We start from the raw sequence: 24,423 nt of genomic DNA, 5'->3' as shown, positions 1-24,423 counted from the left end.
GTGTGAACAGAAACATCTTTTTACTGCAAAACAAAGCATGGGCTAACAGCCAAGTACACTGCTCTCCGTGGTTGAATTGTGCATTGACGTTTCAGGGACAGAAAAGAAAAAAAAAAAAAAAACCAAACAGTTACACCCCATTTTGAGCAGACATTAAGATTTCTGCTCAACTTGATAGACAGCAGTGTGTCAAGACTACTGAAAGAATGCTTCATGGGATTATGCCTTACATCACGTCTCAACTTTCACTTTGGGAATTAAGATACCACCATTAATTTCAAGCTGTTCTTGGAAATAGATCCAATAGTCACATGCAGATTTATGATGCCAAAGTCCCATTCTCAGACCTCATGAGTTAATGGGGTCCAACCGCCACGTGTGCTGAAGCATGTATCTTAGCATTTTTTCAAGGGTACCATAATTTCTGAAATTATCTCATATTTTTCAATGCTGCAATGGCTTGTCACCAAAACCTGAACAGATGGCATTTGCTGGAGCACTGCATGTTCTCACCTGGTGTGGTGGCAGTAGTACTTGTTGATGCAGCAGTGTTGGTCTGGATTGTAGAAACACTGCCATTTGTGGGAACTCCACTTGGCACAGAAGTAGCTGTCTGCATCTTCATTGTGCTTTTCGCCAGCATGGGGCTGACTGTGGGCAACACATCTGAGGAGTGAGGATGGACCAAAGCATCATCTGGCTGCCCAGACTTCTCAGTCTTCCCTGTGGCTGTCAAGCCCTGTGCCACAGGGCTGGAGAATGTAGCCAACACTGATGGTTCTGGTGCAGATGTTCCTGTGTGGATCTGTAAAGGAAAAAGTTGTCTTAGTTTGACTTGAATACTGAATGTCAGTTTTGTTTTACTGTGTTTAATTTGCACTTCACATCCTCCAGTTTGGGAGGCTGAAAAGTCCCTGGTTTGTTTTTCCCAGAAGCAGGACATTTTCCTGCTTCCTGTTCTCTCTTCTGAATTGTTTCTCCATGTTCTTCCTCCACAGCAGATAGGCCATTTCTAGCTCAGTTGAACACTGGTTAAGACCATAGATTTAACTACAGCATCTTAAGTACCATGGCTGTTGATGTGGCAAACATGACAGACGATCTAGGTTCAAAGCTGCAGTGAGCAGAGCTAAAAGAACTGAGAGGTGGGATAAGACAGAAGCAAAAAAAACAGGTACCAGGAACTAGGGTTCATTTGGGCCATTTATTCTGGCCACATATTCCTTTTTCTAAAGCCATGCAGTTGGCAAGCACAAAGCAGGAGGATTGCAATGGCATTTTTATGTAATAATCAAATCATTGCAGCAAGAGGAAATTTATTTCAGAATCACTCTTCAAAGCAAGGTGACCTGACACAAACAGTTCCCTGCGTGCATGCCACAGGAGATGCTGCTGGGGCAGGGAGCTGAGCTTGCGGGCAGAAAGTTTGCTCACATCCATGTAGGATGAGCTACTTTATTGAAAATAATCAAAGTGGCAAGAACAATTTCCTTTCTTTCATCAGAAAATTCCTTTTACAGTACCTAGCCCCATTCCAGTTCTTAGCCTGCCAAGCAATACTCTTGACAATTTACCTTCCACCATGAAGTACATATGTGTAGCACATTTTGTTGAGCTAAGTCTATTTTGAGAACATCTGCTAAATATTTAAAATGGAGCAATTTACCATCTTTGACTTGGAGCTGAAATGCCCACCACTACTCCCCACCAGAGGAGCTGATCAAAAGCTCATATTGAAGGAAATATTCTCAAGCTTTTACACTATGCTGTTGGCATTCAGTCCAGGAAACAGAACTGGAAAAACACTCTAGACCATGGTGGGCAACATCGTAGTCAGTAAATGGGCTGGGCTTCAGAAAACATTGAATGCCAGTTGTAAAAATAAAGCCATCCTGCACATACTGCAACAGCCAGCCAGGCCAGGAGTAGCAATGAAGGCATTGAAGGCTCCTCTGCAAGAAGGCTTTTTTGCAATCTTGGGCAAATCATTTCCTCTCTGCATATCTCAGCTAACTTTCCCTCAATCACAGAATGTAAAACATCTCAATTCATTTGTATGTTTGATTAACATCTGAGCTTTATGGACCAAAGAACCAAGCACTATTTGTTACTGTTACAGACATAAGCTGGTTTTCCTGTATTTGCTTGCTTGTTGACGGGCTCCCTTTAACAAAACTACAGATTCTTTGGAACAAAGATGCAGGCAAAATCTGGCATGCTGCTCTTCATCGGTGGTCTCAGGACAGCTGGCTGTCCCAGGCAGTATCATCTTACACCCATTCATAACTCTGGTCAACTCAAGATACTGACTTCCTTTTACCAAGTATGCCAATAAGATAAAGTTAGAAATGCTGGCACAAGGAGAGGGGAACAGCTAGGCTGGAACTCAGACACTTGAGACAGACTTTTTAGGAAAGGCATAGGAGCAGAAAGTCTCCGTGACTTCATACCACTATGGGAAAGCACTTTTTGCTTAGCAAAAAATCAACCCAGACAGGTCACAGGAACAGCTGTCACAAACAACATGCAGGAGACCAGCATCTGCCCGCTGGGCACAGCAGCCGAGCCTCCACTTTGCTTGGTGATATTTTCAGTGAGCCAGATGCTTCCTTGACTCCCTTTTTAATGCCTAAAAAAACCCTTTACAGTTAAGAGAGATCCTCTTCCTCCCAGAAGTCTTCAGGATGAATTGACAGCCAAATGTCTGTGGAGAGCTTGAATTAGATAAGCTTTGCCTGAGGCAACATAACAGTCAAAAATGCCTCTAATGCTTGCAAGCTGAGGCATTTCTTATCTTTACTCCATAACCCTGAATTCTTTAAAGAAGAGAAGATTTCATTCTTGGGGATAAACGAGGAGGAGACTAGAAGTTTGCCAGCTGTCCTATCTGATTAGAAAATAGAGAGAAGTGGCATATTGGCCTGAGTGAATGTAGGAGTGTCAGACACTTTTGATTCCAACCCCTAACCGCCTTTGGCCTGGGACAAGTGACCTGGTCTCCCTGTCTGAGAGTCCTACGTCTGTAAGATGGAACTAGAACAGCTATGTGCATCAGAATCTGCACTGAACCTAAGTTATTTCAAAGAAAAATACCTGTGTTCTTGAATTTTCTTTTATTTTTTAATTGAAATGGGCCCTACTTTGCTAAGTCTGGTCTGAATTTACAAAATAGGCTCTTTTCAGCTTAGACTGTGTCCTTAGTTGTTCACACTAGGTGCCACGTCTGTGAAGATCCTTAAGACACAAAAATGTGGGTAATGTCACAAACCATTGCAGTGCTGGCTGTGAAGAAAGACCTTTCCTCCCTCCTTGTAGGGTAAAAAGCACCCAGCGCTAGCAGGAAGCATGACAGCAAGAGTCAAACACTGGGCTTGCTAGGGCCAACAGTAGCCAGAATTGTGAGTGCAGGAATGAGGTCTCTGGCTCTGTTGTAACAACTCCACTTTAAAGGCTGCAGCCTTTTCCAGTCTGCCTGCAGAGCTCCTGCAGTGCTGCAGCAGCCCTTCTCATCAGCAATGCTGCGCTTAAATACTTCTCCCGATTGGCTATTAAATGCATTGCTATATTTTAAAATTGACAAGTATTTCTACAGCAAGGCAGAAAAAAATTGGTGCCTGGAAAATGTCACCCACTTTAATGGAAAAGCACAAATTTCTCTTCCTTAGGTGAGGACTGATGAGCAGGGTGCACTGTGGTTTATCCTGGTACACTCTCCTTCACCCATCTCTGGTTCCATAGCATGGATACAGTAAAACCACAAATTAATGCTAGCTGCACATTAGCAAATGACATTGCAGATGGCTATGGAGCTATCAGAACTGCAAGAGGAAAATTAAAACTCAGTGAGGCAATGTTTTCCTAAAACTGTCACTTGACTTCTCCCTGAGTCTCTAGGAGCAAAGGAAAAGATTTGCCTCCCACACATTCAATGCTCATCAACAGAAGAGGAGAATGGGCACATTAATTTCTTTCTCCCCTTTTAGAAAGGAGTTAAGAGCCACTTTGACCTCAGACATCCTTTCTCACTTCAGATGTTTGATGGTCCCAGTATGAACTGCTTTGTATGCAGTAATGATCCAGTATTCTCCCCACCTTCCAGCCCACCTGCCAAACCTTCTTAAAGAATACGGTATTAAATGCACAGCATTCACTGCTGAAGGCACACGCTCCAGGTACTGGACCAAATCTAGCCCAGGTGAAATTCTACTGATTTCAGCATGTGTGTAACTTTACTTATTTCTGGCCCAAAACCAACCCAACTTGGAAAATTCCCTGCTTTAGCATCTCCCTCCTGGAAAGGCTGGCCATGTCCCAGGTACACAGCCTTGAATGTTATATCCTTGGCCTAAATTAAACTGCTCTAAGATCAGAAATGCAAGGACAGCTGCATAGCTTGCCTTATATTTTGCAGGTGAAAGTTGGATGGTTCAATAATCAAGGAATTAGCCTAGGGCTGAGTAGAATCAGCTTCACCTGAATACTCCTGTTAAGGTGGATTTTTTAATTCTTTCTCCTCCTCAAAACTCTATCCTAAACCTCAGAAATGTGACTGCCAGGAATTACATCACAGCCAATATATTTAGTAGGAAGTTTTTATTTTGATGAACCTGCATTTTGTCAAGACATACTGACTTTCTTACTAGCAAAAACCAGTAAGGAAAAGAAAAACCGTTCTCCAGCACACATCCAACAGTGCACCTTAATGACAATGGGAGCACTTCCTACAGATGGGAAATCCTGGATACTCAGCAATATTCAGAAGCTGATTAATCCATGGAATTTAATACTTGCAACCAGTTTACTGGACAAGCACTGAACAGTAATAATATGACAACTCAGAATGTAATGCTGCAAACTGAGCAAGCAGGGAGATACAACAACTATTACCCAAGAACAACAGAAGACATTTAAGACTGGCTGTGAAGACGTCTCCCCAGACACTGCATGCATAACAACTGAGAGAATGGGGTCACTGTATAAATCTCAAATATTAGGAGGAGGAAAGAACAGGCAGGGTGGAAACGTTGCAATACTGCAGGGAAGAGAGAAGGCTAAGATCTTGAGTCAGCTCTAAATGCTGTGGGGTTCTGGAAAAATCAAACATTTGTAAAGTTTTAGTGCATGATTTCACACACCACCCAGGCTGCCCTAGAGCTCTCAGCAGTGTCCCTTGGCTGCTCTCCACATCCTGCTCTGCAGGGTGGTGGCTCAGACCAGTCACAGCCCTACCTGGAACCAAGATTTGAATACAAGGGAGAGAAAAAAATTCAGTCAAGTTTCCACAACAAGAACGTAACTACAGGAAAAGGCATCAGGCTTCAACAGTGCCAAATCCCAGAAACAAGGCAAAAGGTATTTAAGGAACAGTTTCACCAAGTAGAATTCTTTCTATTTCACCACCACAAGTGCACAGGCTTTTTTGTATGATAAGGCTCAAAAAACTACTTGCAGATTTAAAAATACAAACATCACTTAACAATTCAAATGTGCCAATTTCTCTTTAACACCTAGATTTACTAGCTTAACATTGTACGTGTTTGGAGTAGAGACTAAACTGGTTTCATTCAACCAATGCTAATGTAAGCTTTTGTGGATTTGAGAAACTGAAGCAGTCTTCAAAAACAGAACAAAAAAGCTGGCATTAGGGTACCAACTCAAGCAAGCAGGCTGACCTGAAAGTACACTGGAAAACTCTGTGCATGAGTCTATAAAATAATATATTTAACAGCCTCAATTCAGCACCCAAAGGAAAACAGCTTATTTTCTTTTGTGGCTCTAAAGGTACTTTTACAGGTAACAGTTTTCGACTCCCAGGCACTTCCCACTGACATCACATCTCACCTTTCCTTCTCATCTGGCAAGTACATTGTGTGATTATACAGAGGATAAGCATTATCATGACCACCATCTCCCCTCACCTTCCCAAAGACAGTTTATCCCAGCTAGGAAGAGGAGGGAAAAAACACTACCCCACAAAAAAACAAACAAAAAACCCAACCCTTGGTGTTGCCTTGTCAACAGGAGGCTGAAAACAGGCATCCAGAAAGGTATCCTATCACTTAGGCAGTTTTCAGTCAAAGTCTACATAAAGCAAGATTGAGCAGGAGTGTGACAGCTGTCCAAGGCAGCCCCATTTCAGTCCCAGCAATCGCACTTACCTGTGACAAGCCAACACCATCTGCATCACTTGATCTGTTCACATTATTGCTTTCAGGAGGGAACAGGCTTTTGGTTTTCTGCTCTCTTGGATTCTGTCCATTTTTCAGTGAGTCTTTCTTTTGATTTGGATGGCCTTCAGGAACAGGCCTGTCAGCCACTAAGAGCCTCAGTACTTGATCCTTCAAGCGCTCTGATTCGCTTCGGCTGCTTCTAGATTTGCTGTCTGATGCTCTGGCTGCAGCCTCACCACTGGGGCTCACTGTTATATCCCTTTTCAGGAGTTCCACCTTGTTACCTGCCAAGCTCCACTTCTGGAATGACCTCCGCAGTCTTTTTTTCCTCTGGACAGGGATGCCCCAGTCCAACCACTTGTGAAACCAGGTCTTCATGTCACCTTCCACTTGAAACTTTAAGTGCTCTGTGCTTCTTGATTTCTTTAAAAACACCAAAACAGAGTCAGAAAAGCCAGTCCTGTTTGCCTGACACATGCCAGGCATAGTGCAGTTCACCTGGATGCACATATTTTTCAAGAACCAAAAAGCATCACAGGTGGGGCTCTGGCAGCAAGCAGTCTGACAGGACCGTAGAGTATGAAATCCTTCCAGAAGCTGTAAATGGTGATCTTCCCACGATCTCAAACGGCCACCAAATAGGATCTTCCCCAGCTCGCATTTAGATCTGTTCCAGTTTGCATCTGGAAAAGGGCAGGAAGACAAATAAAGACAATTCTCAATCCTTTAAAGCAGTGGACAATAGATCCTCATCACTATTGTCCAGATGAATTTAGGTCACAGGAGTAATGTGGGAGAGAGGGTACAGGACAGTAAAATGGGGGCTTCTCAGAATCTATACCTGCCCTCGGTATCCAGTACTTACACAAGATTTTTAGCAACAATCTGCACCTCCTACCAAAGGGACCACCATTCTTTTTGATAGTAATGGATGGAGCTAAAGCCATCTACAACAAAATAAGTGAAAACAGAAATGTTCCTGTTTCAGAAAAGACTAAGGCACAGACCAAACAGTGAGGCCAAGGTTACACAGCAAGAGCCAGAAATTGAGCCCAGGAATCCTGAGTGCAGCTTCTTACTCTAACCAGTAAATAGCATTGCCTCTCTGCCCATAGTTTGCCTTGAAGGAGAATTCTGGAAACAGTGACACCGGCTTCATTCATAGTACAAAGGCATTTTTCCTCTTCCAAACTGATGTTTGAGGTCAGTCACTTATTTTGACTGAAAGTGCTCCGCTTGAGAAGTTGTTACATCTTCTAGAACAGAGGTTTGCAACGCCTGTCCTTGCCACCCGCTCCACTGTAGTGCTTTCTATAACAGAAATTATGTCAAACGTGGGGTTTTTTTGGTTTTGTTTTTTTTTTTTTAAGAGTCAAGTTACTTCAGATCTCAGATCAGCAGTGAAGCAGCAACTGCTCTGCATATGGATTTTTTTTTTTTTCCTAGCATGAAAAAATTAGAGTGCTTACAGGGATCAATGGATTAAAGGCTTCCAAAATTCAGAGCTCTGCAGATTAAGGACTCCCTAAAAATAGACTAATGACCTATGGGACTGTTACACTGTGCTGTGTTCAGCATCCAAGGGATAATAGGTCACTGGAAGATAACTTTACAAACTATGTCGCTGGACTCTGAGTAGTCCAGCTGGAGAATATGCTCCAGATCTGGCTTCCTGTGTGTCAAGAATGCAGTTCTTGAACACAACACAAATGGGAAACTTTTTTCGCCATTAAAATAAAGAAGTCTGAATTTAAATTATAATACCCTGATCCCCGCTTCTTGACAGCATATGAAAAAAAAGTTCAGTAACATATTACTATTCCAGTAACTCTGAATGAATACAGACTTCATGTTGCATTATACCCACATTCACTACAGTGGGAACTAAAATTAATAAGCATGGATGTAGAGGCTACTGCTCCGTCTATCTGTCTCCCCTGGGAAGAATTCTCACACCACCTCTCCTGTCACTTCCAAGTTACAAACACATTGAAGACGGAATATGTTGAGGCACAGGAAAAAGACCACACAGATCTCCATGTCTCATCCACCAAATAAAAGTAATTTGGTGATGGCACAGCAGCACGTTTTATGATTCTTGGAAGAAGTCATGCGAGGTCCCCACTGCCCAGCACAACTCCAACAGCCCTGCTGAGCCACAGCAGGCTCACATAGCCACAGGAAGCTTTCCAAGTGCCAACCAGGACACAGACAGAAGTGCAGAGGGTGAGGTATTTTTCTGATCAAGTCTGGAGCTCACAAGCAGTGGTCAGGCTCAACCTCCTGAAGCACCACCAATCCTGGAAAACTGAGAGACTAGAACAGTACAGGCAGATGCAGGTGTCTTCCACTCTGGCTGTTTTAGGCTACTTGAAGCATTTGACTTCAGGACTTTAAACTCCTGCCACAAAGACACTTAACCTCACACTACTGAGATGGCAAGGAACTCTGACCCTCTGAATCACAGCTAATACGCAAGGTTAGTGATATCAAAGTGCTGTGATTTTTCCCCCTCCTCCTGCACCATCCCCCTGGTGCAGGAGGAGGGGGAAAATCATAGCACTTCTATAACCTTGTATGACCAAAGAAAGCAAGTGGGGAAGATGGAGAACATATTTTGTTGTAATTCAGTTATCCCAAACAGCACAGCAGGTGTACCAGCTTTATTACTCCTGATCATTAAAGGTATCCACATATGATGATTTTCTCACCCAGAATGGATTTGCCACTTGTTTAAAATGAAGGACGATGGCCATATTCACATGCCTTTTGTGTGGAATCTCTTGCTACACCAAGAATTTCAATCCAAAAAGGGAACTCACACCACCACAAGGAAAGGTTTGTTTTTGAGACATCAAAAAGCGGGAAGCAAAGGTGTTATTCATAGCTTATTGTGAAACAAGCTCAGCAAAGGCAGTTTGAAGTCAAGGCTCCAGAAAGCTAGCATCAGCTGCAACAGAAAGCACTCGAGATCTGTGACCAAGCCACAGGGGACCAGAGCTCCCTGTGGGTGTCTGAACCCACAACTGTGCAGAAGGTGAAGAAGCTCTTCACTTGAGCAATGTCCAACTGTAACGTGTAAATGAAACTTTGCATATGTTCAACAGAGAGAGAAGTTGACATCAGCACCTTTAAAATCATCACCATCCTTGTCACACTTCATCAACACATGGCACTTCCTTCGAGAGCAAGCAGACGGGCAGCCTGTCTGCCCGGGGCAACAACCGACCTCATTACACTCCAAAGTGCTTGGACTGACAGTCACCCTGACACGACTGTGCGCACAAGCAGGGACAAGCACCTGGCACTAACCTGATGGGCCTGGAATTAGGACAGAGTATGTGGTGCGGCAGGTATATACGCACAAAAGGTGCACATATGTACACACACACACTCTCCAGACTTAGAGAAACAAGTAACAAATGGAAGAATAACGTTACTGCTGTGAATTTCAAGAGAATCTTATCCATTCAGGCTCAGTTTAGCCTAAAAAAAGAAAATTTAACTTTATGTTAAAGGTGAAGCACTGTCCCCAATATATCCTGTGCAAAAGGGAAACATGCTGCTTCCCACATCCCTAAAATCCCTCCTCCTCCTCGACCAGTGCTCATCCACCTCTCCTCAGATGTCAGCCCTGGCTCATACATACCACTCAAATTAAGTCTTGATACAGGACCCAGTGAAATTCAGCAGCAACTTTCTAGTAACAGGCTTAGAACTGGGGCACAAACAGAATGGGGCATATTTAAGAGAAAAGTGTTCGCAGGGAAGATATCCCTTGTGAAAAATCACTACATAACACAAGTATTACGTTTATTTATCTAAAATATAAAACCTGAATCCCCATAAGCACCTCCTAGGTATGACAGAGCCATGACTTAGCCCAGATGACACAACACTACCATGCTGAGAGCATTCTGCTTCCCTTTTAACCCACTGCTAAACCAAGATGCAGAGATCTGAATTACATTTTGGCCAGATTTCATTTCCAGAACTCTGCTAATGCCCACCTAGGACATGTTTATTTGAAATTAGCTAATATGGTTTCTGAATTGCTGTACATGAATAGCTTAAAACTTGGTTAAGTCTCAGGAATGATAGCGTACAGGCAACTCAACATGCCAGCCCAGCATTCTAGACGTACATTTTCCACAGAACCATACTGATTTTCATCTAAGCAAGTTCCCTGGTCTTTGGTGGACATCACACATTCAGACAACTTTTAAGTGCCATGGCAGAAAGCAGAGCTCCTCAGTCTACACTTGCATTTCATCTCTGGAAAGAGGAAAGATTTTCTACCAGGAAAAATCCACCTGGCCTGTTCATAAAACACTTCCTTCCCGCAAGTCCTGCAGGAACACACTATGGGCCAAACGAATTGTTGTGATGAGAAGCCATGTATTGCTATTCGCAGTCTTGCAAATGGGGACCTCCACAGAATCTGGTGCAGCACCTGCACTAGGTGGACATGGATCTGCACCAAACGAGAGAAGGCAGCTGTGAGTACCAGCAGAGCTACTAACTCCTGCTTACTGGGAGAGCAGCCTGTTCAGTCCCTTCCAGTTCCTTGTGCTGGACCCTACGCAACCGCATGCAGCAGTCGCATACAGGAACTTGTAGGTGGGTCAGACCAGCAGGCCAGTAGATCTGGTCACTGATAGCATCAATGCCAGCAGTTTCAGAGAAAAGCACGAGAAACCCGTCAGCAGGAACATCCCCGAGGACGAGTTCCCTCCTAAGCCCCAGCAGCCCACCCAGCCTAGCACAACACAAATCACAAGACGCCTGCACAGTGGGTGTGCTTAGTCACTTCTCAATATTGTTTTTGTCATATTTTTCTTCCCTAGTATATCAGTATAAAAAACGCTGCTCTTCTCAGGAGTTCCTGTCCCAGCCATGCAGCTCACAGCTTTGCTGAACAGCAGGGGAATGGAAGGGAAGGGACAAGAACAGTTTCTATTAATAAGCTCAGGTTCACAGACTTGCTCAGGCAGTTAATCCCTCCTGATATCAGATTAATGATTAAAGACTTGACTCTATAGACTTTTAAAATCTCTCACATGTAAGCAATTATGTCAACATAGTTCCTCTTACGTAACTCCGCACGATCACACTAATTTCTAGACAGCCGTAATTCCTCCTCAGTTTAACAAACTGCTGCCTAAGTGACACAAACAAGACCGGAAGAACAAAAACTCTACAATGGAAAAAGCGTCCACATCAGGATAACTATGTCACATATAATTATTTCCGCACATGCATCAACCTTTGTGGTTTTAACTCTCCCAAGCAGACCAGCCCTCAAACACGGCAGCACTGCCCCGAACACCCTCCAAGAGCAACATAGGATTCACAGCACCAGCTCTAGACTTCTAAGATATTACTAAAGACAGGAAACACCATGCAGGAAGCCCAGTCTACAAGAAAACACGCGATCCACCTGACACGCCATCCAAACACACAGTGCTGAGAACCCTTTGCTAGGACTAAGAATACAAATATGTCTTTCCAGGTTCTAAATTAGCTGATTAAGGTCACAGAGCTCGTTAGCTTAATCAAATCTGTCATTCAGTAAGTGTCCAGAAAGGCCCAGTGAAACAACAGAGATGGTGCAGCAGCCTAGAGAACATGTCCACATAACCGAGAAACAAAGCAAAACAACCCCCTTCTCGAATCTTGCTACCATTAAGGCATAGCAACCTTCCGGCAAAAAGAAAGCTGCTGGCAGCTGTCACACGGGTTGATATATACTGAGGTCACCACTGCCTCGAACCTATAATTTACTGCAACTTGAATAAAGAGGGGGAAAAAAGGCACATAAACTTTTTTAACTAGGATCTGGTGAAAGCTACATGCATGCATGGGAAAAATACCACCTCTTGGTGAAGATGTGGCCTCAAAACACTCAGAGGAACTTAACAAGTCTCTCTGAAAAGTCAGAACCTGAACTTTAAAAGAAACAAAACAAAACAAAAAAACACCCACACAATCCATTACATGAAAACTTCCATACAAACACCTAACTTGGTTATTTCCTTGAGCAAGAGGTTGGTTACTCAAGTTTGAACAGGAAATAAAAAAAACAAACATAACAATTGCCTGTAGGCAAATACAGATTATTGACGTACCACATTTGGGGAGAATGTTAAACATCTGAGGGCTAAAAACACATCCCTGCCTTCCCAACTTGCTTTGAGTATTCTTTAGGTGAAGTTATTTTCCAGATTATCACTTGTTCCTTTTGCAAAAAAAAAAAAAAAAAAAGAAAAAAGATTCTCAGCTCAGAGAAGGCTCTCTATGAGATACAGGCAAGTGCCTAAAAGCCGGCACTGCATGTGAAGATGCACAACAGTATCTGTGGGACAGACAGACACCCTGCTGCTGACCACTTCCTTACTCAAAATAGCAGCTGGTTATCAGAGCAATACAGTGTTATAAGAAGGGACACCCTCGTGCCCCACATCTCTCCTACCCTTTTGACAGCTCATTTAGTAACTATTAAAAGGTGAGGGTTGGTTTGTTTTTTACACCAGCTACAATGTCTAGCAGCAAATAATTTCACTTTCCTCTGAGAATATTTTAAACAAGCGAGAAGAATAAATATCATAAAAAAATACAGACACAGTCCCAGAGAGAACCGAAGAATCACCTGCTGAGGAGCACAAGGCACACAGGCAAGCGCACAGGTAGAACAGCTGCAGACTTCTCAGCTCTCTTGCAGGTTTTCCCAGGCAGTATCGTGACAGAAATCGGGCGCTAATGCTGAACTTGGCTTCCAACCTCTTCTCCATGGCCTTTGTGGGCAGCAGCGGGGTTCTAGAAACATATAAGATATGAAACACAAAACATCCACTGGCAATTGATATGTTCTTGCATGGATTCAGCTGACATTATGAAGAGCATAGAGCATTTGTGGAGGAAAAGGAATGTCTTATCTTATCTGCTGTGACTTAGTCCAGCTGCTGCTAAGTAACTATCGATATATGATACTGAAGTGAAACCTGTAGTAGCAAAGTTTCCAGTGCTGAACTGCAGCAGGCCACCACGATGGCCTTTCCCATCACCCTTGTGATTTCCTCCTCCAGACCCCACCACTTTCAGTGGCAAAGTATCTAATACCACAGTCTTCTGGATTCCAAAGAAGCGTTTGGGGAAATTTCAGTTTCAAGTATGCCGCGGGGAACCGACACCCAGCCAGCACAACGAGCATAACACTGGCACTGATAAGCCCAGCACATCTGCCTGGCGATGTCATTGCTTACATGTTGGTGCTGGCTGGTACCAGCCAGAAACAAAGAGAAACAAGAATACAGCAATGCTGAGAAACGCGGAGCTAAAGATCCGTTTTTGCCTCATGTTTTGCTCCGTGGGGCAAAGATCACGAAAGCACCGATGCTCCTTCTCAGCCTTTCTAATGCCAAAGGCTCTTTCACAGCCTCACGTGTTACTGAAATCTAAATTAGCTCTAGGTGATGTGAGATAATTAATGTTTTCATAGCACACGTAATAAATACTATCTATTTTCAAAAAGTAGCGAAGCGCCATCAGGCACAAGGAGTTAAACCTGCCATTTCTGAAGAATCAAAAGGGAATATCGTCACAGGTCTGTCTGACCTAAACCTGGCGGGGATTCCACCCGACCCCCCCGGGGCAGCCAAGACCCCGAGCCGCAGGAGCACGGCAAGGGACGGGCGCAGGAGGTCAGCTGGTCGGCGGCAGATGTAAAACGGCGGCTCTTCACCCCGCAGGTCCTTAAGGAAACTTTTCCGTCCCCTCCGGGTCTCCGCTCCGCCGCTCCCTCGCTCCCACGGGGGGGGGGGGGAGGCCGTCCACGCGGGACGAGGATCGGCCTCACTCCACGCTGACCGCCGTGACTCGGGGCCGGGCCGTGGGCGCCGACCGGCCGGGCTCTCCCCGCACCTGCCCGGCTTGGCAGAGGAGACACCGAGGGCGCAGGCCCCGGCGCGGAGCGGCCCACAGCCCGTCAGTGCCCCCGGGGCCGGGAGAGGGCCCCGCCGGGCCGGGCGGGAGAGGCGGCGGGCCGCCGGCCGGTACCTACCAGGGGCTCATGGCGAGGCGAGCTCGGCGGCTCCTGGGCGGCCTCAGGCGGGCGGCGGGGCCGGGCCGGGCCTCCAGCGCGGCGGGGCGGGGGGCAGCGCGGCCTCCTGCCCCGCGGCCATGGCGGCGGCGGCGGCGCCTCGGCGGGCAGCCGCTCACCCCTCACCCGGAAGCTGAACAGCCGGCCTCACCGGAACCGGGACCGGAACCGGGACCGGCCTCTGCGGGCACCCTCCGGTCAGTGCCGGGGCTCCGGAGCCGGCTGTCCCGGATCACGGCGGGGCGGGGCGGCACCGCCCTCCCGCAACCGGCGGAGCGAGGAGGCTTCGCAGCCACAGGTGATTTGCCCATAAAGCCGCGCGGAGGCCGTGGCTTCGGGGACTTCCCAACAAGGCGGCAGGTTATTGGCCGTGCGGCGCGGTGGCGGCGCGCTGATTGGTTGAGGCGCCACCCCGGGCGGAACAGCGGTGAGGGGAAGGGGGCTGAGAGAACCCGGGGTGGGTGTCGGGGGGGTCTGTCCGCCAAACCGACCCGCCCAGCCATGGCCTCGGACTCCGGAGACAAAAACCCGACGCTGAAGAGGTGCCTCGCCGTCCTCAGAGAGGCGAGAAACGACAGCGAGCAGTTCGCAGCTCTGCTCCTGGTAAGGAACGGCTGCGGGATGGAGCCGCGGGCGCCATCGCCTCAGGAACGGGCCGGGGAGGGGGAAGGCGAGACCCGCTTCTGGAAAGGAGAGCGTCCGAGCGGCGTTTGTAGCTGGGCTGGCTGGCGTTGGGAGCTTCGGGGCAAGGTGCTGCGATGCCTCGGTGTTCCCGTCGGCAAATGGAGGGAGCCTGGCCTTGGCTCGGGTGTGCTGAGGGTTGGTCGGCGTTGCCGCACGCTTGAAGCACTCTGGTAAAGCTCTGGATTAGCGCTTAGACCGAGCGTCCAGCTCAGTGGTCAGGGATTCACTTTTCCGCACTAATGGAAGTTGTTTAGGCTTCTGATTTTCCCCGTTCCATTCTGTAAATTTAGCAAAGCCCTTTGCTGTGCTGCGCACTCACCCCTGGTTTGCCTTACAGGTGACCAAAGCGGTCAGAGCCGGAGAAGTAGACGCCAAGACCCGTCGCCAGATCTTTGACGCAATTGGATTCACGTTTCCGAATCGCCTGCTCACCTCCAGGCAGACCCCGGTGGGCTGCCCCGAGCACACCTTCCAGGCGCTGGGCCTTACTCTGTTGGCATGTTTCTGCACCGATCCAGAGTTAGCTGGTCACTCCCAGATCTTGAACAAAATCCCAACCTTCAATGATATCCTGGTTTCCCCCTGCAATCCAGACAGCACGTCCATGATCGATGATGTATACCAGTGCCTGAGTGCTGTCATGGCCACTGTCAGGGGTTCCAGAGAGTTGGTGACCAAAGGGACGGTGTCTGCCCTGTGCCAGGCCTACGTGAATTGCAGTTACGGCTCTGACCGTGCCTTGACGCTGCTCTTGGGGCTGTTGGCCATAGCAGAGGCGAAGTGCTGGCAGAGAGACGCTCCACACCTCCTGGCCGTGCTGAGCAAGCTCTCTGATGATTTTCTCAAGGCTGAAGACATGACCAAATTTGAGTTGTGTGAGGTTCTGCCTCGCTTCATCCCCCTGTCGCCACCACTCACACAGGACTCACAGGGCTCTGAGTGCCTCCATAAACTTTACAAAGGGCTGGCAAACATCTTGGGCAGTAAACTCAGCCAGTCGCAGCGGGACCCTGCTCTGAAGCTTGCTGCCTGCCTCGTGCAGGCCTGTGGGTCAGAGTGGATCCCAGCAGGGAGTGCTGGAAGTAAGTTCCTGGCCTTGCTGGTGAACTTGGCTTGTGTGGAGGTCCGCCTGACCCTAGAGGAGCCAGACCCCTTGGAGGTGGAGGGGAAGAAAGAAGTGGTAACAGCCTGCTATGTCCTTATTGAGATGGGGATCCAGGAGTGCCTGAGAGAAGAGAAACCGCTGCTAGAAGAGGTGCAGAAAATGCAGCTCATGAGGATCATGGAGGAGGCATTTGGAGCTGTAATATTCTACTTGAGACAGGTAATGCAGGGCTTTCAAGCAAAGAGCATGCTTTTGTGGATTTCTCTGGGAGACTTTGATTGCTATTCACTGGGACGCTTCATGGGTGCTCAGCAGCTCATGGCCATAGCTGTGAAGAGCAACATGTGCCTCTTGGCCCACTGTGGTTTTCGTACCTGCAGTAGCTCGATAGGACAGCAGCCCTAACGTGCCATTTTCTGTCTGCTTTCTTCTTCATGCAGGTTAAACAGGAGGAGCTACAAGATCCTTTCATATTTGCTTCTGTTCGAATCCTTGGAGCCTGGATGGCAGAAGAGACATCCTCCCTCAAGCAGGAAATCTGTGAGCTTTTGCCTTTCCTTGTTCATTATGCCAAGAAGCTTTTCAAAGAGGGTAGCCCAGCTGCAAGTCTTCCCCAGCCAGAGCTGGTCAGCACCGAGGGCTCTGGCGTACCCCAGGATGCCCTGAGGTGTGTATTTTAAGCACAGAGTTGATTCATTTTAGCGCAAACCTGCTCAAATCTTTTTCTATTTTCTCCCTGCAGTGCCCATTCCGTGACACTTTTTCCCCCCCCAGTTGGATGTAAATGCAGGGCTTAGACCCATTCTGCCTCATGTTCCCAATTTCTTTCCCCTTCCAGATTTCTGCTACCTGGCTTTTGCCATTTAACAGCAGAGGACAGGCCCCGGGACATCCTCATCTCAGAAGGGGTACCAGCACTGCTGTCTGAGTACTTCCTCTATCAGTGGGAGGTGCTGACCTCCAAGCCTGGGTCCCTGACTCTGCTGACAAACACTGAAATGAGTCTACAGACTGCGTGTGGGATTTTCCTTAACCTGGTCGTGACTGCGCCGGACCTCATCAGGTAACAGAGCCGCAGGAGCTTGCTTTAAGATTGTCGGTGGGAAGAAAGATGGCGCATTGTGCAATGAGCTTGCAGGATCTTTTAAGACACTGTGCTGAAAAAGGGATATCCCTTTTTCAACACCAGTTACATTACTTTTTTGGTGCTGCATTTAACCTTGACATTTTCAGGTGCTTCTGGCTCTGCTCAGGAAACATGTCTCAGGGTTTGCTTTCTCTCTAGGCGAGACAAAACCTTTTCGTCCTTGATGGACATGTTGCTGAAATCTCTTCCGCTTCTGCTGCCCCAGAAAGATCACCTGGTTCTAGCAGCCAACATTGCCACTCTGGGCCTGATGATGGCCAGGATCCTTGCAAGTTCGGCAGGTAAGAAGAGTTCCCACTGGCACAGTTGTGCATTGCTCTGCACGGGCAGAGACCGGGGTCTGCGTGGTTGGGCTGGAGAAAGCAAACACAAGAGAAACAGGTTCAGTTTCTGTCATTGGAAAAGTGACCAAACCAAAAACGTGGAGGAGCAAGGAATATGCAGAAAATTCAGCAGGCTGATGCGCTGGGATTAAGAGATTTCTAGGGCGAGAGGATGGTATTCTGCTCTCCCTGAAAGCCCTGCTGCAGACAGGCCCACCGAAGGGTCCTTCCTTTGCCGAGCGAGCTCTGTATTGAGTCATTCATTTCCTTTTTCTTTCAGCTCTTCAGGGGACGCAGTCTGCCAAGGAGTTTTTCGGAGCTGCCATTTGCTTCCTATCACAGGCCCACACTGCCCAAGCAAACCCTGGTAGGGACGGCTTGGCCGCGGCCGTGTCACCTGCCTACGCGAGTGCCTGGGCTGACATCAGTGAGCTCTGGTTCTTGGGGATGCAGGCCTTGGCCGGCTGCGTGCCGCTTTTTCCCTGGCTGCCGCAAGCTGTCCTCCAGGCACGGTGGCTGGAAGGCCTCTCGGAGTTACTGGCTCATGTCGCTCCGGCCTCGGTGGATTTTGAGCTCATTGCTGCTTTCCAGGGCGTGTTAGTAGAGCTGGCCAGAGCCAGCAAGCCATGCAGGGACGTGATCCTGTCACACCACGGCAGGGAGTGGGCCAACCTTTATGGTATGGCAGCTTTGGAACAGTGTCTGTCGGAGCAGTGAAGAGCTAGCGGCACCCTGATGTGGGAAATGAAGCCAGACTCCTGCACAAGATCTGTTCAACGTTTCTCACGCACCCTTTGGTCCCAGGTGGGGACAAAAAGCATTTGAATGACCAAACTTTATAAAACTGGAGTGATGCAGCAGAGCTCAGTGGGATTTGCACTGTCCACAACCTGATGTGCGGAACTGTTGCTGCCTCAGAACATTTCAACATGCACCTGCTTGACCTTCTGTCAGTATTTCTTTTTAAAACCAGACTGTTTTATTATTAAAGACGTTTTATGTTGCTTTGTTTTTCAGACTTCTGGGGTGTTGGGATTTATTTCTGCCCAGGGCCCTGAGAGGTTGCCTGCTTCTCCCTTTAACATGGTCTCCCAATTTTGTCACAGTAAGCCCTTTAGGATGTCACCTTATTTTATGTCAGAGACCTGCACGTGTTAGTAAAGTAACTTGGCACTACACGTAGAAGCCTGCAAAAAGCAGGAACAGGAAAAGCTTTAATATTTACCGATAGCAGTGAGAATAACTCTGTAACTTGGCACAGACCTGTCCCCTTCTGGTGTGAAGATGCACAAAGGCCCTTTTGCTGTGCTGTGGGACGACCCCGCCCCCCGCTCATATCTACGACTGGTACCATCCCAAATTCATGCCTGGAAAACCATCACAGCACCGCTTGCTGTTGCCTGTTTTGCCCTGTGACACACCTGCACAAGGCACAGCCACCGGGATTTTTATTTGCTCGGGCTCCCTCTCCCTGCAGGGATGGGATGTATGGAGGGGATTTTTCCACTCTTGCAAGGCGAGGGGTTCAACCTGCAAAGGCCTGGGCTCTCTTTAGAGCCTTCGGGTACAGACTGTGAAAGCAGAAATAAGTGAATTACACCTCGCTGACTCCCTGCAGTCCGAGGAGGAGTTTGCTTTTTGGAAGAGAAGGGCCACATGTACAATGAGAGTAAATCACTTGTACCACTGGCTTTCCAGCCTGGGCTGCCAGCTCTCGGGTATCCTGTGAGCCTGAGCCTAAAAACTCCCACAAAGAGCAGCCGGGACGGGGTGGTATTTCGGAGTTTTTCTGACGGAGGATGGCTGCGGCCGGAGCAGAGCTCCTTGCTCGGGCTGCAGCCGGGCCCGGGAAGGGTTTTCCACCAGGTGTCAGCCGAGGAGCTCGTTGGGAGCCGCAGCCTCGCCGCGGAGCGGCTTTCCTGCCAGACCAAGGCACAGATCCTGGCTGCCCTCAGAACTCATGCTGGGGGCGGGCGGGGGGGGCTGGGAATCGTCTGATTGAGAGAAAAATCAAGCGAGGAGCTGTCTCAAAAGGAGGGCTGAGTCTGGGTGTATTCCTGCTCTACACCATATTTTTAGCTCACTGCTTTATCAAAGCAAACGCCTTACACAACTGCAGAGGAGGTGTCTGCTGTTGCTCAGGAAAAGTATCTTTCTGATCTTTCCAGCTCAGCCCTGAAAAGTTAATGCAAGTTGGAACAAAGGTAGGTGCTACCAGAAGAAAGCGATGCAAGCCAAACAAGCAAATGAGCCTCCTGGCCTTGGAAAAGAGCATAACTCTGCTCGAGCGTGGGCTGGGAGAGTCTCCCCGTCCTGCCAAGAACACCTCATCCCTGCATCGCGGGGAAACATCAATGCTTTGGAAGAGTCAGAAACGCATTTCAGATTGTCAGAAAAAACATCCAAACACTCAAATGCTTTACCTTCGACTATTCCCAGTCTCGCAAGCTCTTCTGCCTCTGGTCAAAGGGTGTGGGCTTTCCATTAATGAAAGTCTATCATTAGTGCTAATGAGAGATAGGCACCTGTATCAGCAGGAGAGTGCTCTCCTCTCTCCCCCAGCGCTGCACTGGGCTTGCTGTGGTTAGCGGCGCTGGCTTGGCCGTCGTTCATCCCCACGGGCAGTGGTAGGAGCTTCTACAACACCTGACCGGAGATCCCGTCCGGGCCTGCAGGACTCCATCCAAGACCAGAGCAGTCCTAGACCCGCAGGCCTTTGGCTGCTGGTGTTTAATTCCCAGGCAGGCTACCTGGGAGCAAACCAAGAGCCCAGGGAAGTCCTCCAGTTTATCCTTCACCACATCCTAGGGCAGTGGATTTTGGCCACCAGCAGGTGCCTGGGGAGGAGCACCTGTCCCTCATTCTCACACTCTTTGGTGGAAAGTCCCATCAGGTGTGAGAAGGACCAGCCATGCCTTGCCAGAGCTGCACACTCCCAGACACCCTGATGGCTCATCATATACTTGTTTCTTTGCATAACACGAAACACGTTCCTCTTGGCTGCCCATGGGCTGACAGAGGACGGGGCAAGACACCAGCCTTGCTCTGGGATGTTACCAGCCTGAACGCCAGAGGGGATGCGTTGTGTAGATGCTGGGGCTCCTTGAGCAGTGTCACTGCTCTCTTGTCCCTGGACACCACTTTCCAAACACGTTCTCGGACAGAGCACCCCTAAAAGGCTGGTTCCCCTCCCCGAGACCCCTGCGCTCCGACAACAGGGAGCACAGCACCTTCGGGAGAGGAGAGCACAGGAGCTGGTGGAGGCCTCCTGCCTTGTGGGTGTCTCCGTTGGCCCTGCTTGTGCCGGTCTGCAGGCCCCGGCGTGCCCGAGGCAGCTCAGCCCAGCGCGAGGGAGATGGTGCCCCAGCAGCCTGGCCGAGGCTTCAAAGGCTGCAGGGTGACTCCTCGGCCACCACGAGCTTTGGAAGCCCAGCCACAGGTTCTGCCGTCGGCAGCTGGCATCTGTGGGCATCGATCCACCAGCGCAAGAAAGGTGGATGATGGCATCAGCTAACGTCCCCCGTCTTCCACAGCGCTTTGAGATCCCAGCACGGAGTGGGATTGCAGCCAGCAACACCCAGAGCAAACCGTGCTTTATCTCCCAGTGCATTTTCAACACCAGAGCAAGCTCTCCAGGAACAAGATGATCATTCACCGTGGCTTGGACAAGATGGATAAGGCCCCAGAGGAGCAGACGTACATTCTGTTTCGCTTTGACAGCTTAAATGTCATAATGCCTTTGCAAACCTGACCATGGCATACATTTTCTTACAGCGTTTATTCATATCACCCCAAAAGCACTGGCAATAAAATTAAATATTTCATAAGGTTGTTATTTGGCTGCTGCGCTGCAGGAGCCAAGCGCAGCCCCTTCCCACAAACCTCTTGCTGCGAGATGTAGCAGGGCTGGTGAGGGTGGGAGGCCTGAGCAGCGGGGGGGGCTGCCCCGTTCCCTGCCCACCCTCGATGGGGCCCTTGTCCTTCTCCCCAAAGCCCTGCCTGGCTCTCCAGCCCCACAGCAGGGAGCTTCCTTCCCCACCTGGATTGCTGGGGGGGGATGTGAGAAATGATAGGAGCAGCCAGCATTTCTCTGAGGTGTCGATGGGAGCCGGGCTTCTGGGGAAGAACCAGTCCATCTTTGGCTCAGGCAGGGAGCTGTGCTCACATACTTTTGTTTCCATGCCCCTACTGCCCTGCTCCACAGGTATTTTCATGGCTGACCCCCGAAAGCAGAGGTTGCTGCCTCAAGCCCCTCGCACGCTCCTGGAAGAGCCGACATACACACCGATCTCCCTGGGAAGGAGTACTGGGACCTTTGTTACAAAACCAGTTTTTCAGAGATTTCTGGCTTGGGTGTGAACGCAACAAGTGGTCCCTGGGGTGGAGACGTGGCCCAGTCTGACAGTGAACGCTCCCCATAGCTGGGGGGCGAGCGGGCAGCTGTCATGTTGAGGACCTCTCACGATCATGGCATTCTGTTAGCAAACATGAAGGACACTTGGCAGAGCAAAACATGAGCACAGCTGGATGTGCACGTGGTCCCTCAACTGGGAGGCTAAAGAGCAGGTAGTGGAGAGCTGCGTTTTAGCACCCTGCGTTAAGATGACCCCCAGCAATTGCTCTGGCCATGCTGAACCAGTAACCGAACCAGGCAGCTGCTGGGACAGTGTGTGCGCAGCACCCCGTGTGAGAGTCCTTGGCCCTGCCTGGGACCTCAGGACAGCAGGTTAAAGCGAATAATTGTTCATCATTACCATTAGTGGCTTACTGGCTGCTTCCTGCCCATGGGAGGCCCATGGCTTCAGTTTGCTCTCATCACCAGGTGGGTAAAAACACTCTTAGCAACGCTGGATGGAGGGGATGGGGCAGTGAGGGACTCGAGCAGGTCTCAGGCGTCTTGCAGGGACCGTTCGGGTGCTTACAGGGCTCGGAGTGTGTTGCTGGGCAGGACCCGAGGGCTGGGAAGGTGCTGCTTGTGCTCCCAGCAGAGAGGGTGCCAGGGCAGAGGAGCTGCTGGGGGCTGCACAAAGGAACGGTCAGAGCTCGCCTTTGGCACGGGCACACACAGCCCCCAGCAGCAGCCACAGCCGCTCGCTCTTGTCAGCTGCGAGGTCCTTTGTCCCCTTTTCCTGGGCACTGATGGGTTGGGTGGGGGGGTGAGAAGCCCCGACGCGACCCCCTGGCAGCCCCACCAGGCTGGGGCTGCCCCGGCCCCTGCCCCAGTCCACCACATTGCCATGAGCCCAGTTTGCCTGGCATGCGTGGTGGCAGCGGGGCAGCTTCGCCTTTTGTTTTTCCTTCCCTTTGTCTGTCAGTGTTGCAGGTTTCCTCTGCTCTGTCTCATTTTTGGGTGGAACCACGGCTTCCCTCCGAGCTGCCGCCAGGGAACATCCTCCCGTTCGCCCCACAGTCCCGCACGCAGGCCAGCTCGCAGCCCTTCGTGCCCGGATTTTGCACAGTTTCACCTCTTTCAGACGCATAAAGACTTGACATTATACGGACTAGATGAGCCAGGGATGTTAAGAATGAACTGGAACATAACTGCAAAATACAGCATGTCCAATCCAATTTTTCCTAGCGAATGAAACGGATCTGGTGGAAAATAAATACAGAACTTTCAGGAGCCGCGTCCTTGAACAGCATTTGAGGGGGATGAAGAGATTTGAATAGATCAGCCCCTTACACCTCTGCACATCCCTCCTCCCTCCCTTAAATACCATCTTTAATAGAAATACATTAGAATAAATGATCAGCCCTTGCCTCCTAAAGACAGGTGGCAGGGTAATATTAAAAGAAATGAATAAAAATTCATTTAATGAGCATTGTTAATTAAACCTGGAAATCAAAGAGGTCTGAGTTGTGGGAATTCGGAGGAAAAATGAAAATGAAGGGAGCTGTAGCTCGGGGCAGGAAGAGTGGAATTAAATTAAATGCAATGTGGGATTGTGTTTGTTAATGTCGATCACACATCACGGTGTATTACAGTTGGGGGTAAAGGGTTTGTTCTCCGCTCGCACACAAATTACACGCTGCCACCAATGGAAACTCCTGCGCAGCAACGGGCAGCTCCCGGCGGGTGGCACGGTGAGACCGCGGGGACCCCGCGGGGACACGGCCGCCCCCGAGCCCGGTCACGGCGCCCGTGGGCCGCCGGGGGGGGGGGGGTGTGAGTGGGGGCTGTGGGAATGCGCGCCCGTGTCCGTGGGGGGTGTCCGGGTACGGCGAGTGTGTGTCGGGGGGGTGCGGGTGCCTGTGCGGGTGTGCACCCCCGTGCATCACCGTGCGGGTGCATCACTGCACCGGCGTGGGCGTGTGCAGCCGCCTGCGTGGGCGGGTTACCGGCGGGGGGGGATTGGGGGGGGGTCATTGGGGATGGCAGGACCGCCCCGTCCGACCGGCTCGACCCGCCGGTGCCCGGTGCCGCGCTCAGGGACCCGGTGCTGCAGGCCCGCCTCGCCCTGCCCCGGAGGGAGGGTCCAAACAGAGGGCGAGGGAGGGATGGAGAGGAGGAGGAGGGAGGGATGGAGAGGAGGAGGGAGGGATGGAGACGAGGAGGGAGGGATGGAGAGGAGGAGGGCCAGGAGGGCGGGGAGGCAGGCACGCTGCCTGTCGTTGCTCCTCGGTTTCCCCTGGCTCTGTCTCACCCGGCGGCCGCCCTCCCGCCCGTCCCCTCGGGCAGGGAGCCAGGCCCGGAGCACCCCCAGACACTTCTCTCTCTCTCCCCGGGCCCGGGCTGGGGTTCCCCGCTCCCCACCGCGGAGGAGGGGGAAGAGCCCCGGGGAGCAGCCCCGGGCTCTCTCGGCAGCACCGGCCCCGGGCCCCGCTCCGGCCGCCGTCGGGCGGGAGGTGGCAGCTGCCGCCGGGGCCCCCGCTGTGCTCACGGCCGGGGACCCCGC

The 24,423-nt window shown here is 49.8% G+C and overlaps 2 protein-coding genes across 2 annotated transcripts in view; one reads left to right on the top strand and one right to left on the bottom strand.

Annotated features, from left to right (window-relative positions):
• Positions 1–14,498, bottom strand: part of KIAA0319L (KIAA0319 like) — a 36,321-nt gene extending 21,823 nt beyond the window's left edge. The window contains exons 1-4 of the mRNA XM_052810579.1: positions 14,230–14,498; positions 12,820–12,986; positions 6,159–6,853; positions 514–805 (exon numbers count right to left, since the gene is read on the bottom strand). Of these exons, the coding sequence (XP_052666539.1) occupies positions 514–805; positions 6,159–6,853; positions 12,820–12,961 (1,129 nt within the window). The 5' untranslated portion in view covers positions 12,962–12,986; positions 14,230–14,498. The remainder of the gene's footprint in view (positions 1–513; positions 806–6,158; positions 6,854–12,819; positions 12,987–14,229) is intronic.
• Positions 14,499–14,667: 169 nt separating this feature from the next.
• NCDN (neurochondrin) lies at positions 14,668–18,543 on the top strand. Its single transcript, XM_052810580.1, has 6 exons — positions 14,668–14,871; positions 15,290–16,276; positions 16,498–16,724; positions 16,896–17,120; positions 17,343–17,485; positions 17,808–18,543. Exons 1-6 carry the CDS (start codon positions 14,770–14,772, stop codon positions 18,242–18,244), a joined length of 2,121 nt encoding a protein of 706 aa, XP_052666540.1. The 5' UTR covers positions 14,668–14,769; the 3' UTR covers positions 18,245–18,543.
• The last annotated feature ends 5,880 nt before the right edge of the window (positions 18,544–24,423 follow it).

Source organism: Harpia harpyja, chromosome 16, assembly GCF_026419915.1.
Source record: "Harpia harpyja isolate bHarHar1 chromosome 16, bHarHar1 primary haplotype, whole genome shotgun sequence".
In the NCBI taxonomy this organism is placed as follows: Eukaryota; Metazoa; Chordata; class Aves; order Accipitriformes; family Accipitridae; genus Harpia; species Harpia harpyja.
Note: the sequence above shows the minus strand (reverse complement) of the source record. Positions and strands in the feature narration are given on the sequence as shown.

Coding starts and splice junctions, on each gene's coding strand:
- NCDN (XM_052810580.1), top strand. CDS start 14,770: ATGGCCTCGGACTCCGGAGACAAAAACCCGACGCTGAAGAGGTGCCTC. Junction 14,872..15,289: donor AGTTCGCAGCTCTGCTCCTG/GTAAGGAACGGC, acceptor TTTGCCTTACAG/GTGACCAAAGCGGTCAGAGC. Junction 17,121..17,342: donor ACTGCGCCGGACCTCATCAG/GTAACAGAGCCG, acceptor CTTTCTCTCTAG/GCGAGACAAAACCTTTTCGT.